This window comes from Lontra canadensis, unplaced genomic scaffold, assembly GCF_010015895.1.
Source record: "Lontra canadensis isolate GAN:19392208 unplaced genomic scaffold, GSC_riverotter_1.0 scaffold71, whole genome shotgun sequence".
Classification (NCBI taxonomy): Eukaryota; Metazoa; Chordata; class Mammalia; order Carnivora; family Mustelidae; genus Lontra; species Lontra canadensis.
Window position 1 is genome coordinate 451,916 of NW_022631065.1, and position 21,080 is coordinate 472,995.

General features: G+C 50.0%; 1 protein-coding gene across 2 annotated transcripts; it reads right to left on the reverse strand.

Annotated features, from left to right (window-relative positions):
• Positions 1–3,850: 3,850 nt before the first annotated feature.
• Positions 3,851–17,830, reverse strand: THNSL2 (threonine synthase like 2). 2 transcript variants are annotated; one of them, XM_032880606.1, is made up of 9 exons: positions 17,770–17,829; positions 15,627–15,861; positions 14,126–14,320; positions 13,530–13,682; positions 10,446–10,676; positions 7,295–7,443; positions 7,067–7,192; positions 4,555–4,706; positions 3,851–4,143 (listed from the first exon to the last, which is right to left on the reverse strand). In XM_032880606.1, exons 2-9 carry the CDS (start codon positions 15,847–15,849, stop codon positions 3,933–3,935), a joined length of 1,440 nt encoding a protein of 479 aa, XP_032736497.1. In that variant the 5' UTR covers positions 15,850–15,861; positions 17,770–17,829; the 3' UTR covers positions 3,851–3,932. The 2 variants fall into 2 exon arrangements, with proteins under 2 accessions (XP_032736497.1, XP_032736498.1); XM_032880607.1 differs by lacking the exon at positions 3,851–4,143 and adding an exon at positions 4,295–4,446 and having other exon boundaries at positions 17,770–17,830.
• Between the last annotated feature and the right edge of the window lie 3,250 nt (positions 17,831–21,080).

Genomic DNA, 21,080 nt, shown 5'->3' on the forward strand with positions numbered 1-21,080 from the left:
TAATGGCCCAGCCCTCCTTGTGTCGCTCACCATTTGTTCATTTGGGGACCCAGAAAACTCAACATAGTCTTCCCAACTCCATCCCTCTGGGTCTTCCCAGTGGGGCCCGCCAGGCGGAGGGCCTCTCTGGCGACAGCTGAAAAACCCCTCAGAACCTCTGTCACCCACTTTCATCCTGGGACAACACCCACCCCACTCAGCAGACCACTTGCTCCCAGCCTTCCCCCAGTGAGGAACCCACTCCACCAGTGGGAACCGGAGCCAGGGGCAAGCCTCCTGCGAAGGTTCTGTCTCCCTGCTTCCTCCCCAGAGCACTGGCCATCTTCAGAGTCACCCATCTCCCCATCTAACCTTCAGATGACTGCAGACTCTGATTTCAAAAGAACACAGAGGGCTTTCTGCCCAAAATGCCTCTCCCTGGCTCACACGATGTTTGAGCTGACAGACCCTACACCCAGCCTCACATCTCTCCTCCACCACTCACTAGCTGGTGTGACCTTCTGCAAGTGACTTAACCTCTCTGAGTTTCATTTCCTCATCTCTACAACAGAGATCCTAATAGTACTTTCTCATACAGTCCTCGTCTGCATCAAAAGAGTCAATGTCTGGGAAGTGCTCGAAAAGGGCTCCGCCGGTCATTGGTGCTCAAGAGAGGGCATCCTTCCATCACCATCATCTTTGCAAATTAGCAAGCCTTGTCAAGGAGCGAGCAGAGCTACGACTGACCAATCCGTGCCCTTGAGCCGCAGAATGAGGCTCGCAGAGCCTGCTGCCACGCACATAGGCTGACGAGAGCATCTCCAACCCAGTGCCCAGAGCTATGCCAGCCTCACGGGGCCGCAGACGAACACTGTACTCCAGGAAGAGGCAGTCTTGTGGCAAGATAAGACTAATTCACAAAGCAATTAGTAAAAAATACAAGATAGCTTAAAAGTACTAAATTGTTCGGTGCAGACTATAATTGTCTTAATAAGAAGAAACATTTGTGTAGCATTTTAGCATTTACCTAGCACTTGGAAATACATTATCTCATGTAATCCTCAAAACAAACCAGCCAGGTAAGGACTGGAATTAGCCCACAAGGAACCAGAGGCTCACAAAGGTGAAAAGGCTTGTAATCGTGCGGCCAGTAAGTGGTAGACTCAGGAAGGAGCACTTTGGCTTGTTCTAACTTCACTGGTTCCCGTGGGATGCGTGTGTGTGTATGGGTGTGTGTGCATGTGTATGTAATTGTGTGTTGGGATAGCCAGGTTGAATGTTCATGGAGTGGGTGCTTCTTTGGATTTTCCATTCAGAGTTGCCCTGCTCCTCCATTGGCCCCCAAGATCTCCGGTGGCCAGGATATCCTGCAGTTCATGTTTTGCCTCTGTTAGCACTGTGTTCAGTGGCATTATTCTGGGTCCCTTCTTCCAAGTGTGGTGACCTCTCAGAGTTGGAGGTCTCTGAGCCATCCAGAGGGCAGGGATTTTGGGGTCCCTATGACCCCAGCACGGCCCCAAGGCCCTCAGAAATACAGGAGCCAAAGGTATTGAGCTAGTGGCTCAGGCCAGCCCACACTGCGCCTGGGAGCCGGAGCCAGTACCATTAGACAGACCCGCCAAGCAGGGCTGCAGCAGGCCCCCAGGGCCTCTCAGAGATGCAAAGCCATGCTCCCAAATCCATGTGAAAGGGAGAGTGGAGGAGGACCCAGAAGCAGGACCACAGCCTGGGGAAGGATGGGAAGCGGCGGCCCCCAGACCAGCTGTAGATGACACAGAGTCATGGAAACTGTCCATTGAAACACAGTACCTGGGTTCAAGTCCCAGCCTCTCTGCCCCCTAGTGGTGCCACCCCAGCCAAGTACTCACCTTGGAGTGCCTCGGTTTCTTCATCGGCAAAATGCGGATAATAACCATACCTCTGTCACCGGGGACGGGTTTCAATCAGCCACTTTGTAAAACATTGCCTGGCTCAGAGTAGGTTTGATCAGGCCCATGTGATGACTTCCGGGCACTTTTGCTTCCTTGGCCTTCTTCCTCCATCACAAATGTTAAAAATTCTCCTGTACAAGTATGCTGGTATAAAGCTGGATTGTAGTCATTGTTTTTGATTTCAAAAGAAACGGAAACATTTTCATAGGCCTCTAAATGTATTGTGACTCCTGAGCATCAGACCTATTGTGCCTAGTGGATAAAAGGGGCCCTAGGGCTCCATCCTGTTTGCTAATGTAGATATTACAGTGTCTCTGAAACTGCCTGGTGCTTTGGCCTGTAAGGGCCATTGTCATTCCTTTAGGAATGCTCTGTCCATCCTTCTGTTTTTTTTACAGGAGGATGGCCCTTCCCTCTTTTTACTGAATGCCATGCTTCAATGACAAATTTCCCAGTAGGAGGGTGTCTTCCGGCCTCTGCCTTCTCTCTCTCCCCGGGCATCACAGAGCTGTGGAGCGGCATGTTCTGCTGTGGGAATGACAGGCAGGATCAACGTGGGTGACAGGCTCCTTTAGACCTCAGGGTTTGGGAAGAGGCCTCTGGAGGCAGGATGCCTTCTCCAGGCAGCCCTCAGAGTGGTAGCAACAGCGTCCTCTAGTGGCCCCCAAACTCCCTTCATGCTGTGCCTGTCTCACCTCTCACCGGTGTTCCAAAGTGCCCCTTGCGTCCCCCATTGAGAGCATAAGGATTTTTTTAAAAGATTTTATTTATTTATTTGGCACACAGAGAGAGATCACAAGTAGGCAGAGAGGCAGGCAGAAAGACAGGCAGAAAGAGGGGGAAGCAGGCTCCTCGCCGAGCAGAGAGCCCAACGTGGGACTCGATCCCGGGACTCCAGGATCATGACCCAAGCCTAACCAACTGAGCCACCCAGGCACCCATTATTCAGGGAATTTGTAAGAACATTATTCAGGGTGGCTCAGTGGGTTAAGCCTCTGCCTTCTGCTCAGGTCAAGATCTCAGGGTCCTGGGATGGAGTCTGGTGTCGGGCTCTCTGCTCAGCAGGGAGCCTGCTCCCACCCTCCTTCTGCCTGCTTCTCTGACTACTTGTGATCTCTGTCAAATAAATAAAATCTTAAAAAATAAAAAAAAAAGAACTGCAGGTGTCCACCCCATTCCTAGAGATTTGCATGTGAAGGTGGCCAGAAGTGTGCATTTTTGAGACCCAAGGACCATACATTGAGAACCATCACACAGTTTTTGGGCAGATGGACAATCACAGGGATGCCGCACCCCCAGTTCCTGCTGGTTACAGAATGTGCCAGGCACCAAGCTCAGTTAGGACTGTCAAAGATGGTCCACAAGACAAGCCACTAGAGTATGTGGAGGTTCTTAAAAACCTATCAATGTAGGTTTTTATCATTAATTAGTCCTTTATTCCTATTCTTATTTTAGCATATGGTTTGTGTGGCTTATATATACTTTAGTATACATATGTTGGGAGAACAAATTTTTAAAATGTTTTGGTCAATAGGGGCCAACCCAAAATGTTCCAGCCCATTGTGTTAAACAGGGGTTCTTGTCTTCAAGAAGCTTCAAGATGAGGAGGTAATGTCTAATGTGGAAAACCATAAAACAGGGTAGAAGGGAATAAACGCCTTAGGAAAGCTACTGTTGATGATTTTGCCAGAATCAAGAGCCCTTATGTCCATCCAGGCTGATGAGGGACAACTCCACGGTCGGTCAACAATTTGCAGGAACTACGACTCATCAAAGGACTGTCCCAGAGGCAGGGTGGAAGGCACGGAGAGGGGATAGGGGGCGTCATAGTCTCAGAGGAATGGACAGTATGACTTCTCTGGGGCAGCGTAGTTATGGAGGTACCCACGGAAATGGAGGCACTTCGACTTTATTTAGTGGTGCCATGACACCCGCCCTGGCTTCACAAAACAGGGGACTCTGATACAAGTGCAACAGAGCAACTTGACTCAAATCAAATCCAGCCTGGCTATTCCGGAGCACTCAGGAATGAGCCCTCTGCTGCCAGCTCAGGCCCTCAATGGTGTTCCGAAGCATTAGCGTCCAGTCGTCACCCTTCCGCATCGGGGTGCAGCGCGTCTCCTTGAACTCCAGGGCCAGGATCTCCGTGGGGGTCTCTGGGGTCAGCCCGGCAGCCAGGACAGCTTCTGGGAACTTGGCTGCAGAGGCGGGGGCCAGACAGCACCGGGGAAGGCTATGGGGTGGGGCAGGTGGGAACAGGAGGGCAGGCCAGAGACCAGACAGAGAGATGTGGAAAGGAGGAGGCGAGGAGGGGAGAGAAGGAACAGGAGACGTAGGAATAGGGTGGTGCACAGAGAAGAAAGGAAGAGAAAGAAAGAGGCAGATGTTGGGTACTTTGAACTCATCTCTGCAGACACTGCCAGGGAAACTGCTCCTCTTTGTGGGAGACCCAGCTCAACCACCACTTCTCCGTGGCTGCCCCCCAGAGGGCTGTCACACACCCTCCTCCGGGACCACAGTTCTCAGGGCACAGCTCCTGCTCGTGAAAGCCATTTGTGCAGATTCCTGCCTCCCCTGCTTGGGGAAGAGGAGGGTCCCCCAAAAGCCAGAGTACCCCGGTGACCCAGGCACCCACGGCCCGTACCTGGGCTGCTGCCGGTCAGTCTGCTGGTAATGGTAACTCACGGCCACAGCCGAGTGAGGGCACAGCAGGTACTGGTTCTCTTCCCAACATCGACTCATGGTCCGGGTGATGGCCTCATCCGACACTGACTCAGATGTCATGGCCTCTGAAAGCTGACAGGTCCCAGGGTCAGAGGGGTGGGAATCAGGGTCCAGGAGGCACCCAGGAAAGCGAGCCAAAACACAATACATAACATAGGCAGCCAACACCAGACACTCGGAAAGAATCTCCAGACTAAGTTGCTCAACTTCAGCTCAGAGAAAAATCTGGTTCCCGTGTTTCTCAGTTTTAAGTTGCTTCCCTCAGCTTGGGGGAAGGATCCTTTGAGTTTCAGGCCCATAAATTTAGTTCAGATTAGCTCATGAATTAGCAAGTTTGTATATAGTTTGTATATAGTTTTGTCAAACGGACAAAACACAGAAGGTTAAGGGCATTCAAACATTCCTGGTGCCCTGTCGTTGGTACAAACCCTTCCAGTGGGCGCAATGAGCTCCCACCCAGTCCAGGTCACACCTTCTCCAGGAAGCCTCCCTGCAACCAGCAGATAAAGGCAGACTCCCTTCCCACTGCCCCTTCAGCGGGGAGGGCTGATCGTTCTCTGAAAATTTATTGTGTGCTATCAATGTGCCCATCACCCCGCCTATATATGCGTACAGTAGAGACCACAAGTGCCATAAATCCTTTGTACAGCTACCTGTCCCATTAGGGTTTACGGTGGAGAGAGAATGTGTTTTCTTTATCTTTGTTTATCTCTAGCACGTAGCACGGTTCCTGGTTACAGGAGACATGTTGAATGAATGAAGGAAGGAAGGAAGGAAAGAGTGAGTGACAGCTGTTCTAGCAGATGGACAGTCTTGTAAAGCCAGGGAGAGAATGAAGCAGGGTGGGATCTGGTGACTATGCTCCTGGAGCACCTCATTTACATGAGGAGAATGAACCATTAACCGAGTAAGTTGATCTTTGTGTTATGGTCTGAATGTTTGGGTCCCCCCATCCCGCCCAAATTCATATGTGAAAAACTGAATCCCAGTGTGATGGTATCAGAAGGTGGGACTTTGGGGAGGTCATTGGTGGGGGGGGGGGTGCCCTCGTGAATGGATAGGTGTCTTTATAAGAAGAGGCTGGAGAGCTAGCTGCATGCCTTTCCACCATGCGAGGCTATGACAACACATTGACTGGCCACCGTTTCCATGGAAGTTGCTCCCACCAGAACCCAACCATGCTGGCACCCTGATCTCAGACTTCCGGCGTCTGGAACTGTGAGCGATAGATGTCTACTGGTTATAGCCAACTCAGTCTCTACTTTGTTATAGCAGCACCAATGAAGACAGGGTGTGTGTCACAGGAAACATCCAAATTCCACTCCGGTGTGCATGGCTGGCTAAGCCCAGAGAACTATATCCAGTTCTGGAAACAACCTTTAAGACAGTCATTGGCTAGGTGAAATTTGGTCACATAAGGGACAGCTAAAGGAACAGGGAAGACTCAGCGGAGAAATGGAAATTCTCTTCAAATATGGGAATCACACGGCCTCCCCCATGCAGAGTTCAGTTGAAAGGAGGAGATCCCAGCTCAACATACAGAACTTCGTAACGATGAGAGCTGGTGTGAGGTGCAAGGTCCTGGTCCCTGGACATAGAGTCTGGACGACTTGGTGGGACGTGGTAGAGAAAATTAAAGGCAATGTCAACGTACAAAATCCTTTTTCTTAAGGCAAAATAAGTGGATCATCACCAGGTTGCATTAAAATAAAAGCAACGAGGGCACCTGGGTGGCTCAGTCAGTTAAGGGTCCAACTCTTGAGTTCGGCTCATGTCATGATCTCAGGGTTGTGAGATCAAGCCCTGCTTCAGGCTTCGTGCTGAGTATGGAGCCTGCTTAAGATTCTTTCTCTCCTTCTGCCTCTGTTTTCCCCCAACCCCCGTCCACTCGCACGCACGCTCTATCTCTCAAAAATAAATAAAATAAAATAAGATAAAAGCAACCCTTCCCAACTAGATTCCTATCACTCTGAAGAAATAACATTTCTCCTTTTCCTTTTAAAAAGACAGCTCAAGAGGATAATGTTGCCAATTGTTGCTACTGCTGAAAATCAACAACAATAATAGAAATAATAATAGCTAATGTACCAAGCATGTACCAAGCCCTATATTTCCAGGCAGTATACAAAGTGCTTCATGGGCATTATTTGACTTCAATCTTCAACAGTGGTAGGCATTCTCGTAAGCCCCACTTTACGTATGAGGAAACTGAGGCACAGAGTTTAAGAAACAGGCCCTGTCTCTAAACCAATGCTCTCTACTGCGTCTCCTCGTTAATAAATTAATCCATAGAAAGTGACTGCAGAGGTGCCCGCCTCATCGCAGGTGCTCAAGAAACAGGTGCCCTCTTCCCTTAACCAGATCTCCAAACCCAAGCTGGGTTTCATGGCTGCACCCTTTGCTTTCTCTGTGGTGTGTGGGTGGTGACTGACCTTGTCATGCAGTTCCTTGGGTAGACTCGTGCTTTGGGTCCTTTCAAACTGCTCCATGAGAGCTCTCGTTCCCTGGCTGTCAGAGCCCGACAGCAGCCAGAAGATCCTCTCCATGTTGTAGGGCACCTAGGCAGGAAGGCAAGGTGCCAGGACCTCACGGACCTCAGCCCTTGTCCATCCCACCCAGTCAAAATCTGGGCCAAGCACACACTTTCCCACAGGTCCTACCTGAATGTCCATAGCTGAAGCCAAGGTCAGTTCAACGGCCTTGGACAGAGAGAAGTCTCCCCGCTGCACGGTCCTGTGGATGATGTCATTGTGGTTCACAGCCACGACCAGGCGGATGGGCAGGCCCATCTTCTGAGCAAGGCACCCAGCTTAAGACAGGAGAGGAGAGGACCAAAGCTTTCTCAGACATGATGCCCAAAGTACAAGAAATAAAAGGAAATTTAGATAAATTGGATTTCATCAAAATTAAGAAACTTTGGTGCTCCTTGAAAATTTTGGTTTGTGCTTCAAAAGGGTACTATCAAGAAAATGAAAAGGCAGCTCATGGAATGGGAAAGAATATTTTGCAGATCTTATATCTGATAAAGGACTGGCATACAGAATATGTAAATAACTCTTACAGCTCAATGATAAAAATGCGAATATGCTAATTTAAAAATGGGCAAAAGACCAAGACAAACATTTCTCCAGAAGATATACACATGGCCAGTGAGAACATAAAAGATACTCAACATCGGGGAACTAGAAACCGAAGTCACAGGGACCTACCATTGCATGTCCATTCAGATGGCTAGAATAAAAGCGCTGGTGGGGCTATGGAGAAATTAAAACCCTCACATGTTGCGCTGGGATGGGAATATCAAATGATGGGAATATAATATGGTGCAGCTGCTTTGGAAATGTCTGACCGTTCCTCAAAAAGTTATGACTTTTTTTTTTTCTGTGACCCAGAAATTCTACTCCTAGGGCTATGGAGAAATTAAAACCCTCACATGTTGCGTTGGGATGGGAATATCAAATGATGGGAATACAAAATGGTGCAGCTGCTTTGGAAATGTCTGACCGTTCCTCAAAAAGTTATGACTTTTTTTTTCTGTGACTCAGAAATTCTACTCCTAGGTATACATACTCAAGAGAAATGAAAATACAGGTCCACATGAAAACTTAGACACCAACGTTTACAGCAGCATTGTTTATAATAGTTATGATACTGAAGCAATCCAATAATGTCCAATAATGATAAATGGATTAACAGAGGTGGTGTTTGCGTACAATGGAGTATTATTCAGCCACAGAAAGGAACTAAGTATTGATTACAATGTCAATGAAACTTGAAAACGGTAAGTGAAAGAAGCTAAAAAAGGTCACTTATTGTATGATTAAATTACTATAAAATGTCCGGAATAGCCAAATTGATAGAGACAAAATAGATCAGTGGTTGCCTAGAGCTGGGGAGATGAGGGGAAATGGGGAGTCACTGCTAGAGGGAACACGGTTTCTTTCCAACATGATAGAAATGTTCTGAAACTGACTGTGAGGACGGTTGCACAAATCTGACATATACTAAAAACTATTCAGTTGTACACTTTAAACAGGTGAATTGTATAGTATGTGTATATATATGTGTATGTAAAATTATGAGTTATACTATATAACAATAAAGCTCACACACACACAGAAACAGAAAAGAAGAGGAGATGCCACCGTCCCGATACTCTTCTCCACCTCCATATGTCTCCCCGCCTCCCTTCCTCTTCGCCTCTCTCTCTCACATACATACACACCAGGCATACCTGCTCGCTATCACTTGAGAAAATGAAGGTTCTGGGAAGTTGAAATGACCCACCCCAAGCCTGCTGGGTGGCACACGCACTAGCCCCCGACTCAGCCTCCTAGCAGCGGCCCCTTTGGACACCCTGTCCCTCCAGCGCCCTCGGCCCACCCAGCCAGCAGCTCCTGTTTGCATGGAACAAACAAAGAATTCCTCACCCTGGGAGAGGGAGAGGTAGTCATTTAGGAAGGTTTTACCTACTTCCATGAATGGTTCCTCTCTGGTGGGTCGTTAAGAGGAGTGGGGGATCACTACCCCACCCCAACGTCACTGCCTTTTGCAAAAAGCACTTTCACATTCTTATTTTCCACTTGATCCGCCTGTAAACATCACGCTCTCTGTGTATGGCGGAGGAGAAAGGGACGCTCACCAGGGCCCAGGGGTTTAAATTTCCACAGCCAGTTCCTGATGGAGCAGAGAGGGATGGGAGCACTCTCTGCAAACATCTGTTTCATGCCAGCCACTGTGGTGGGCCCTGGGATGCGTGCAGGTGGCACCATCCACGGGAGGCTGATGCAAATGGGGAGCTCAGTGGGCTTCCCCACCGTGGGTGGTGAAGACGGTCCCAACCCCGTGGGAGTACAAGAAGTCAGGAAACCCCTGGACCACTGAGCTGCTTCTGCGGTCTCACAGAAGCCGTCCTTGGCGCCCATCAGAAGCAATGCCGCCTACAGAACCATCCGAAATGGTCATGCTGGCGAGAAGGCAGCCGTGGAAGCTCACAAGGGGCGCAGACTCTGGAGGAGCGGTCATCCTGGCTGTGTCCCCAACCGGAGTGTAAGCAGGGCCCAGCTGGCTAACTTCCCTGTGCCTCCACTTCCTCTTCATTAAGTGGAGACAGCAGTACCGTCCTCACAGATGCGTGTGAGCATTAAGTAAGTTGACCCGTGAAAAGCACGTGGAGAGGCACCTGATGCATAGGAAGTGCTGGAGACATGCTTATTCTTATTCTAGAAGGTGGTTTTATGGCCACGCAGAGGTACCGCGCAGCACCCTTGCAAAGCTCATGCTCAAACGTGAAGGATCTTACTTGCACTTCAAGGGAGCCCTGAGAGATACGATAAGCTATCCAGTATTGCTTTTACAGCTGAGTGGCTGGGTCTAAGGGACTGCCCCCAGGGCGATTCTCTGGGGTCAGACCTCCTTCCACCTCACGCGGTCTCTGGGTAGGGACTCTGGGGTGGGAACATGTTGTGCTGGCTGCCCTCACAGCAGGCCTCTGGCTGAGGCCGGGAACAAAGTCCGCCTCTCTGGAAGCAGGCCCTGGCAGGCCAGCAGAGCAGCTGAACCTTGACCGCATCTCTCCACACTCTCCTAAGGGGGGTTATAGCCCGTCCTTCCCTCCTGCAGCAAGCAGCGAGCTGTCCTCCCAGGGAGTGATGGGGAGGTTTGCTGGGGGCTTCTCCTGTGTGGTTGCCTGTCACCTTCAGAGGGAGGACTCGAACTGTCTCCTCACAGTTGCAGCCGAAGGGCAGCTGGGAGGACGAGGGCTACGGGCATTTTTCTGGAAAGCCCATCTCTGCCCAGGGGCCTCCTTACCTGCAAGGTTACCGGCAGCCCCTGTTGGCACAACCACCTCCACGGGGGGCAGGGGGTGGGTGTCCAAGGATGGCGCGCACTGGAAATAAGCGAAGAAGTGGTGGGCCATTTGCACGAGGACCCGGGACCAGTTGATGGAATTCAGACTCATCAGATTGTGCTTCTTGACAAAAGCCACGTCAGCAAACACAGCCTTGATTGGCTCATCCAGCTCATCGCTGTTGCCCTCCACTGTCAGGAAAGAGAGAGGAGGGGAGCTATCAGGAGCACGGAGCACCCCCAGTCAGCACTTATCTGCAAGCAGGCCCTCCCGCACTGGGCCCACCCAGCCGGGACCTTCAATTAGCCTTGGTTTCTGCTCTCCCATGTCGTGGCCTGGCTTTTTAGACTTGAAATTAAGCAACTCAAGGAAAGAAACCATGTCTTATATTCTTGAGGTCGTACTTCCAACATTTCTACCATTACATAAAATTAGACATAAACCGTCAACCTTCTGGGATGTTGGGAAAAGGCCTCCTCCTTGGAGTCCGTGCCCGCTAGCCCCACTCTGTAGGAATAAGGAGAGATGGTTTCTGAGGCTATGGTGTGGCAAGAGGCCGATCTTTTCTTTACTCCTTGGTCCTTTACCAGGACTTGGGGGTACAGATTATCTGTTCTCATATGCTCTGCCCTTCTCTCAGTTAGATGAAAGAGAGGCATTCTGCTCTCTGCTCCCACGTGGTAGGTAAGCTGTCATGGACCTTTCCTCCCTGAGCTGGGTGTGGGCACAGTTTAATTTATGGATGAATTACTGGGTCAATTTACAGGTGAGTTGGCTACTAGTCCAACTTGCCCTCCTCAGTCCAGCCCAACTAGGCACCAAGCCAATATTGATCTCTTATCTGACATCTGGGTCTATTTCTCCACCAAACTTGATCCCAACTTGAAAGACAGGGGTAAGATTTACTGCAGGAAGTGCCAGAGTAAGCCCCAAGGTTGTTACTCATTCCACTTTGCACTGTTTATCGGCAATGAGGCTATGGGGCTGACCCCAGATCCACACACCAGCAGGATGTTTGCTGGGGTTCTAGGAAAAGATTCACTGCTCTTAAGACAGAGGCCCAGGAAGAGAGACTTAGTTACCTGAAGTAAGCATCATAAGCCATGAGGGAGATGAGCCTTAGGATTGGGAAGGCAGAGCAGAGAATGCAAATAACCTGGGTCTCTGCTGAGGGACGGCTAAGTCGCTGAACCAACTCTTCAGGAACCCATTCGGGGACTTACACAACTATTCCAGTTATACAAGCTGGAAAATACTCTGTTCGAGCTGGTCAGAGTTAGGTTTTCTGTCACCTCCAGCCAAAAATATCCTAAATAATATATAACTAGCACTTGCTCATTATTCTGTGCTTAAGAAGAACCAAATACAAAATACATATGAAAATTAATGTCTTAAAAAAACCTCAGTGTCCAACGCACAACAATTCAGGTGGCCCATCCCTACTCCCTGAGCTCCCTGGTCTAAGGGAAAAGACATGTCCACTCTTAGCTCCGGAAAAAACATCCATCCTCCTAGAAACCAGGTCAGAAGATTCCAGAAAGGAAAGGAAGGACCTGAACAGGTCTATTTAGGAACAAAACTTAATATATGTAAAGTCCGCTGTCTTATTTTCTTGAAGCTCATAACACGGATAAAACAGAAATGTCCCTTGGGCTCCAGCAAGAAAACATTTATGACATAGGGCACTCATGACCATCCACATTTCTCCTACTATTTTGCAAATGGGCACTGTTCTCTGCTCCATGGTCAATAACGGAGCTTACACACAAGTCCTCGTGTAAAAGCCTTCCAATACCTGGTATAAGGCAAGAAGGGAGTAGGTGGCAGGACAGATGTACAAAATGTTGTTCTCTGCTTCGATTCTAGGCAAAAATAGTCCTAGATCTACAACTAGCAATCATAGTGCTTAGGGTGTAACAGGGACCCTCGGGAGCCCAGATATCACACATCCAAATTTTGTAATGAGTGCGGGAAAATGCAGCTGAATATGGGGAGCGACCAGTGCTAAGGGACATGTAAGATTTTCCAACACCTGCATTAGCTAAACCCAAAACTTTTCACTGGAACATGTAGGTGCTTATTAAAGAAAAGAGGAGAAGGGGCTTTGGGCTTACTTTTGAACTCATGGACAAAGGATCTTCATGCTACCCCCATGAGTAAGGTCTGTCTGCCCTATGCTTTTGCTCCTTGACGAAATCCGTGTTCTATGAAAAGCACCCTCTGAGGGGTCATACCAGGAGCCTGGGTGAGGTGTAGGAGGAATGCCTCCTGCCACCAACTGCTCTCCTGCTAAGTGAGTGACCAAGCCAGGCCAGGCCTCCCGGACAGCTTTCCCAGGGCCACAGTGTACAAAACCTCACCAAGACCCCCTACTCCTCATACCCCCATCCCTGCTTTGGGATTACCTAGGTTCTAACTAGGTGTGAAAAGTGGAAATAAGCACGTACGGCTCTCCTCAAGCTCCCTCTGTCCTTCTAGAGTCTCGATTTCTACAGAACAGATGCCCAGTGGGTACTACTGAGTAGTTTCCCACACCTGCTAACCAAATGCCTGACTGAGTAGTTTCTAGACCATAACGGAGGGCATGAGCTGTTACCATGTAAGGGCACATTCTTTTAAAATTATTATTGAATGTCTTTGTGTCCGCTGAAGTTCAGGGCCCTGGAACAAAACCCAAGTCACTTGGCTTGGGCTGTGGGTCTGGTGGCGGCCTGAATATATGGCACCAGTAGGGTGAACCCACACAGAAATGGCGTTCTTTGGGGTTTGGTGTTCAACCGCCACTTCTTGGGTTATACCATCAGTAGCGGTTTGTGCATTTGTCACCTCCAATAGCTTCTGAAACTGTGTTGTCAAGAGCTTGCCCAGAGCTAAGCCAAGGCATATACCAACCTCATGACTGATGAAGGAAGCGAGGGGCAGAGAAAAGGCAGGAGGAAGGATGGTCAACTCATCAACTGGCCAGTTGTACTCCAGCCCATCTCCCAAAACAGATGCCCTCGAGGTGGCCACGCTTTCCCTGGAGCCTCCATCCCAGCTCTCACCTCTGAACACATGGACGTTCTCCCTCAGCACCGTGGTCATCTGGAGCTCTTGGATCTTCGTGCAGTGACCCTGGGGCAGCAGAACGATGATGTCCACGTTCTTTGCTCCTTGAACACTCTCAATGGCAGCACTTCCTGTGTCCCCAGATGTTCCTGGATAGGAAGAAAAAATAACCCTCCCCTGTACAACAAGGGCAATGGAAAAGGAAAGAAGGGTCCCTAAAGCAACCCCGCCACAGGAGGCAATGTTTACTTCAGATACCTGGAGAGCTGGAACCTCGTACTTAATCTGGGGTCCACTCACCTCCTAGAGACCAGGGGACAGAAACCAAGGCATCTGTGAACTGGGTACCATATAATCTTACATATTTTGGGTACTTAAAATATTATTCTGAGAAGGTTCCATAGCCTCCACCAGACTGACAAAGGGGTCCACGGCACAGGAGAGGGTGACAAACCCTGCTCTAGAAGAACCAGTCACACACGCTCCTCGAGCCATCCATGCGGAGCAACCTATGGTAGACACTAGCACATCAGGGTGCCTACGGGGCTCGGCCCTCATGCCCACGATGCACACCTACAACCACGGTGCACACCTACAACCACGGTGACGTGCTTCTCCTTCTTCTCCAGAAAGTACTGCAGGAACTGTGCTGTGCAGCCCAGGGCCAAGTCCTTAAATGCGTATGTGACCCCATGCCACAGCTCCAACACGTTCAGCCCGTTCCTCAGTCTGGACAGATGGACCACCTCTCTGTGGCGGAATCTGTGGAAGGCTCGGTCGATCAGATCTGTGCAGGGAGAGATGTGGAACAGCAGGGGAAGGCCTGAGCTCGGCCTCAGGTTCTCCGGTTCTCCCCCCAACCCCACCCCGTCTCTCCATGCTTTGAAGGTCAAGTTTCTCTCTCCTGCTACCCAATATGAGAACCGGAAACGTTTACCCCAAAGGAGACTATAGATGAATAGAATTACTGAATCCTAGGCAAAAGTCTGAAAAGACATGAACCACACTGTTTGTAGATTCCTGAGTGATGCCCCCCAGAGAAGAGAAATAGTCTAAGACTTCAATCTTTCACTTCATAAACGTCATCATTTGGATGTCTTGTGGGCATGCACGCCAACTGAGGTTCAATTCAACAACTGTGCAACAAACGGATCCATGTCTCATCTCTTCTAATGTTCCTTCCTAAAGACCAGACGTTGTTTGTTTTTGCTGCACTGAATTTCACACCTGTGATACCAGAGACTGGGGTTGGTTTACCTATAATCCTGCCTAAGGCAGGTCTATCTTGGGTAGTGCTTCTCAAACTTTAACTGACAAACCAATCACCTGGGACCTTAAAATGCAGATCCTGGTTCAGAAGGTCTGAGGAAGGCAGAGAATTCTAATAAGAGCTTGGGCAATGCCAACAGTGCCATTAGACCACATTCCTGAGTGGTCCTCTTCTTCCAGCCCTGAACTCTCACCACCACATTGTGGATTCGTTCCCATGTCTGGCCCATGGACCAGCAGCACTAGTATTATCACTAGCAGTGATATCACTAGCAGCATTATCACTAGCAGCACTAGTATTATAGTATTGGTCGGAATGCAGAGTCTCAGGCCCACCCCAGACCTACTGAATCAAAATCTGCATTTTAACAGGATCCCCAGGGAAATCGATGGGCACATTCCAGCTTGAGAGGAGTTGGTCCAGGACACTCTCCAAGTCCCTTCTGGAATTACCATTCAAAGAAACAGAACAGTCATCTGGGTCCACGTGCTTTATATACAAGTAGGAAACAGCCCAACATTCAAGCATCTCAGGATGTTGGTGAAGTCTCTAGCCTTAAAGAGGTTTTTGAAAAATAAACTAAAGGAAAACATTATCTGCAGATCACCATGGCATTCATCTCATTGGAGATGGACGGTGGAATGGATAAATTCTCTGAGAATATTGCCATTTCTGGGATCCTAGAATCTGGGGAAAAAAACTCCAACATTTGGGAAATAGGACTAGAAACTTTCTAGGGGTTAAGTGATGGATTCGCAGCTCTGGTGGGGGCTGGACTGGCAGGGGAATGAGGTGGGAGAGTAGGGAGGCTGGGGATGCTCACCGTTTAAGACATCTCGTGGAATGAGCTCAGGACCAATGAAGAGGGTGCACAGCTCCTTTACCAGACTGGGGTAGGAGAGCGAACTCCACTGACGCAGGGTCTCTATGCCCAACTGTGGGAGCTCCTCGGGCATGAAGAGACCGCCATCGGGAGCATAGCCAGAGAAGAGGGCCCCTTCAAAGTCGACCCGTGGGGCCATCCCCCTAGTGCTGACATACCACATGATCCTGTTGGCCTGCAGAGGGAACAGTCCCAGAGGCACCTGATCTCCAAGCTCAGTACCCCACAGGAAAAAGCTGAAGTGTACACACACCCTCAGCTACCCCTTGGACCACCACTCATGGGGGTAAGCATCCCAGCCTGAGAGACTGGAGCCCTGTTGAGTCTCAAGCCAGCTTCCTCTGGGACAGTCCAAATCGTGACCTCTCCAGTCAAAATGAGGCCAATTCACTGACCTTGGGAGAGGGGTTGCCAAGTCATGTCAGGAAAGGAGAGAGTTTGGTCCTCACTGTGGAGGAATAAGGGAACTGGGAAAAGATCATAGCAATAAGGCAAGTGCCATTTTGATAGCCCTCTTGATAAACAGAGGACCACCACAGTTGGTCAGGCACCCTTTTGAGAGATAACTGGGTCCACGTCTGTTCAAAAAGTAACCACTTTTGATGGTTATACAGCAATGTTGCCTATAACCTAGTGGTTCCTCACTCTGGTTGTTTGTTAGAATTAACTTGGGAGCTTTTTTTTTTTTTTTTTAAGATTTTATTTATTTGACAGACAGAGATCACAAGTAGGCAGAGGCAGGCAGAGAGAGAGGGAAGCAGGCTCCCTGCTGAGTAGAGAGCCCGATGCGGTACTTGATCCTAGGACCCGGGACCATGACCTGAGCCGAAGGCAGGTACTTTAACCCACTGAGTCACCCAGGCGCCCCAGCTTGGGAGCTTTAAAGAAAGTATTCCTATCTGGGACCCTCCCTGGATCAATGAGATTAGAACCTCTATGTGAGAGGCTCCATTGGTGATGTTACTGTGCAGTGAGGGTTAAGAAGACAGTAACCAACTTGTCCCACTCTTCTCAGGACCTTCCCAGTTTTAGAACTGAAAGTAGCATGTCCCAAGAAAACCCATCAATGCCAAACAAACTAGAATGGTTTGGTCATGTTAGTTGAGAACCAGTGCCCTACCTCTCGGCCTAATCCTAGAATCATTAGAAGCGCAGGCAAGCTACCCTTAAGACTGTCTAGCCAAGGCTAACTGGTCCTGTGTGGGCTCAGGACTCTGACTGGGGTTGTGGGAAGGGGAACATCCAAGGGCGCCCAAGGCCTAACTCTGGTCCCAGTGCCCCCTCAGTTAGGGTCCCAGGAGCCAGGTGCCAGGTCTAGGAGCTGAGCTTAAGCTCTGAATACCTTTCTCTGGCCCCAGGAGCTCTGGTTTTAAAGCCCCAAGGCCAGGAAACATTTCAGGAAGGGCTAGCAGGTAAAGAAATTTTCTGACAAAAAGTGGGGCAGGGCAGGAGGGCCTGAGGGCCTGGAGCTGAGGGCCTGAGCAACTGGCCACTGATCGCACACAGATCCCGTTGGGGGCGGAGGGCCCCCATTGGTCTCAAATAGGTCCCGGCTTAAGGTCCCCGGGCACCAGTCCTCCGGCTAACCAGGCCCTGGGTCAGGGAAGGAGGTTTTGATAAGGGCCGCAGGATAAGGCACGCTCCCGGCCTCTGAAAACACGTTGGACTTCTCAGTTTCGGCTCCCGGGGACTGCAGAAACCCTACAGACCGCGCAAAGCCTCGGAAACCCTGGACCCGCCCCGGTTCCTCCGAGCGTGGGCAGAGCGCCGCCGCTAAGAGGTTACGAAGGGGCGGCGAGGCGGACAAGCCGCGCGGTAAAGTCAACCGCGAGTTCAAGAGCGCAGATAAGCCGCTACCGAGGACCCCCCCGCCCGGCCACCGCGATCGCCGGAAGCCGACGGCGGCAGCGGCCCCGCCGCCGGCCTGTGTGCGGGGAGCTTGGCCGCCGAGACGCAGGCTCCGTGGGGCTCCTCCCCTCCCCTCCCCTCCCCTGCCTTCCCCCCCTCCAAGCCCGGGGAGCGGGCGGCCGGGGCGCGAGGAGCCGGAGGGGCTGCCCGGACCGGGGGTTGCGGGGGCGATTACCGGGTCCGCGGCGCGGGCGGCTGCGGGGGGCGGCCCCGGAGGCGGCTGGCGGGGCCCAGGCGGGGCGGAGCGCGCTGGCCTCGGCGGCGGGGTCGGGCTTCCGCCGGGAGAGGGACGAGGACCGCGGGGCGGTGAGGCTGAGCGCGGGAGGCGGCGGCGCGGGCAGAGGGGCCAGCGGGAGCGCAGCCCTTCACCCCTCACTCGGCACGGGGGTGTGTGTTTTAAGTTGGCACGTGTTTAAGGCACCTCGCTAATCACTGACGGTCGGTCTCTTCACCTTCACTGCCGTCCTGGAACCTTATTTTTCCGATTAGAAGACAGGACAAGATGGAGGGAAGAACCCCTTCTTTGGGCTTCATGCTTCTCACCTGTAAAATCAGGCTTCTGGACGAACTCCTTGCTCCTCAGATCCTAGGGCTGGTACATCCTGAATTCGGAATCCACGGGGATACCGGGCACTGTTTAAGCCCTGACAGTTCTTCGTAGGAAAACACTTCTTAATGAAGTACAAATCTATTCTAGAGTAAAAAATCCTCCTTCCTTCCTTCCTTCCTTCCTTCCTTCCTTTCTTTCTTTTTAAAGAAGCAAGACACTTGGGAAAAATGTCCTCTGGACACAGCAAATGCCTCTGGATTCACATTCATCCTCCTGGGTCCCAACTCCCTTAGGAGGCAAAATTTGAGGAGCTAAACTGGTGTCAGCTAAGGTTTGGTTTCGTGCCTCTCTACTGGACCTGGTCCCTGTAGTGGACCCAACTGGGACTCACGGGGCCAGAAGACGCAGATGACTGCCCTCTCTTCCTCCCATTTATGACATTCTCCTAAACCTGTGGTCTCTGCTTATTGAAGTCACCTCTCTCCAACCTCAGCCCGCATGCGCTCATTGGACATAGGCACCCAAGCCCACATACCTGCTACTGACTGACTCCAGTCTGGATGGCCCTCAGATTCCAGAAAGAGAGTCTGACTATTTAGCGGATGGACTTTTGTCGTAGAGTTCAACCAGAAGCCAGGGAGCCATTCTTAGAGAGGGGTCCAGGCCAGGCAGGACCTCCCAAAGGGTATCTGTTCCTTGTATCAGGTAAACTTTATCACTCAAAGGCCAGGGAGGCTAAGGCTCCTGGAAAAAATGCCCTAAGATGCAGCCATATATGTTCCAATGCTCATCACCAACCAGGATGGAGTCTCAAAAACCCCAGAAGAGGGCTGCCTGGGTGGCTCAGTGGGTTAAGCCTCTGCCTTCAGCTCAGGTCATGATCTCAGGGTCCTGGGGTCGAGTCCCGCATTGGGCTTTCTGCTAGGCAGGCAGCCTGCTTCCTCCTCCCTCTCTCTCTTTCTGCTTGCCTCTCTGTCTACTTGTGATCTCTCTCTGTCAAATAAATAAAATCTTAAAAAAAAAAACACACACAAAAAACAGAAGGACAAAAGTACCTTCCACTGAGTTCTTCCCTCAGGCCCCTTGCCAGACTTACAGAGGTCTCAGGAGTTCATTATTCTGTAAGTAGAAGGGAAGGCCAGAAGTTTTTGTAAACCATCTGACCCCCTCAGAAAGGGGCGGAGCAAAAGGCTTGGGGAAGAAGAGGTTTAATTTACTAGGAATCCCTGCCCAGGACATTCAGAACAACGCAGCTCTGGAAAAGAAAAACTTCTGCATGGCCTACGAGAAGGAGGACAGAATTCGAAGTGCTGAACAGGATAGTAGCAATGTGGAATTCCCTGAGACTTTTACACAGGACCGAAGTTGAGTTTTTATAAGATTAAAAATTGATTTTATGTACTTATTTTGCTTTTTGACCTTACGGATTAGAGTGCTTAGCTGTCTGCGGATTTGAAGCCAACACGCTTCAAAGCAGAGTCCCAGGGCCCCTTGAGGTGCTATTTTCTTCCATGTGTCTCTACAGAGCCAGCTGAGAGAGGCTTCTACAAGACTATGCGCTCAGACGGTTTACTACGGTCTCCCTGCGGTGGGATGTAGGAGCTAGGGGCCAGAGCCCTCTTTAAAGGTTAGAGAGCACACAGGAGCCAGGCTACCAGAGGAGCACATGACCTGCCAGAAGCCCGCCCGCCATTTGTGCAGGCCACAGGCCAGCACTCGGTCTTTTTCTGGAGTTCTGGTAGGGCAAGGGCAGCAAGGCAAAGGGGAGAAAAGAGGGCATTCAGAAACAGGACACGCCTGGTCTCTCAGAGCATTTTGACTTCCTAAACTGATAATCCATTGTTTTACTTAATGTGTCTGGTGGTTGAGGAGATGGGGTGGTTAGTATTTATGCTCACATACTCTCAGTTACCTTCATTACTCCGAGTTCCTGACTCTGGAACAAGGGGTTCAAATAAATAGTCTCAAATTATCAAGAAAAAACTTGACTAGTATCATCCCAACTATTTTTTTTTTTCCCAGAAACAGACAAGTGGATCCTAAAATTTACATGGAAATGCAAGGGACTTAGAATAACCAAAACAATCTTGACAAGAAATTACAAAGTGGAAGACTTATACTTCCTGAGTTTAAAACCTAACTCAAGGCTGTAATAGTCAAGACAGTGTAGAACTGACATCAGAATAGACATACAGATCCATGGAAGAGAGCTGATAGTCTAGAAATAAACCCATGCACGTACTGTCAACTGATTTTTACAAAGGTACCAAGACTCTTCCATGGAGAAAGAAGAGACCCTAAGCAAATGATGATGGGATAATTAGGCATCTACATGCAAATGAGTGACTTTGGACCCCTACCTCATACCATATGCAAAATTTATCAAAATGGACAAAGATGTAAGTGTAAGAACTAAGAAAATAAAACTCTTAGGAGAAAACAATGGAAATCTTCATGACCTTGGATTAGGCAATGGTTTCTTAGACATGGCCCCCAAATCAAAAGCAACAAAAGAAAAAAAGAGAAATTGGGCTTCATAAAAAATTAAAGCTTTGGGGCACCTGGGTGGCTCAGTCGGTTAAGTGTCTGCCCTCAGCTCAGGTCATGACCCCAGGGTCCTGGGATCGAGCTGTGCATCTGCGCATCGGGCTCCCTGCTCGGCAGGAAGCCTGTTTCTCCCTCTCCCACCCTCCCCCTGCTTGTGTTCCCTCTCTCACTGTGTGTCTCTTTCTGTCAAATAAATAAATAAAAATCTTAAAAAAAAATTAAAGCTTTTGTGCATCAGGGGAAACTATTAAACAAGTGAAAAGACAATCTATAGAATAAGAGAACATTGGGGCACCTGGGTGGCTAAGATCTAACTCTTGGTTTTGGCTCAGGTCTTGAGCTCAGGGCTGTGGGATCGAGGCCCACATGGGCTCCGTGTGGAGTTTGCT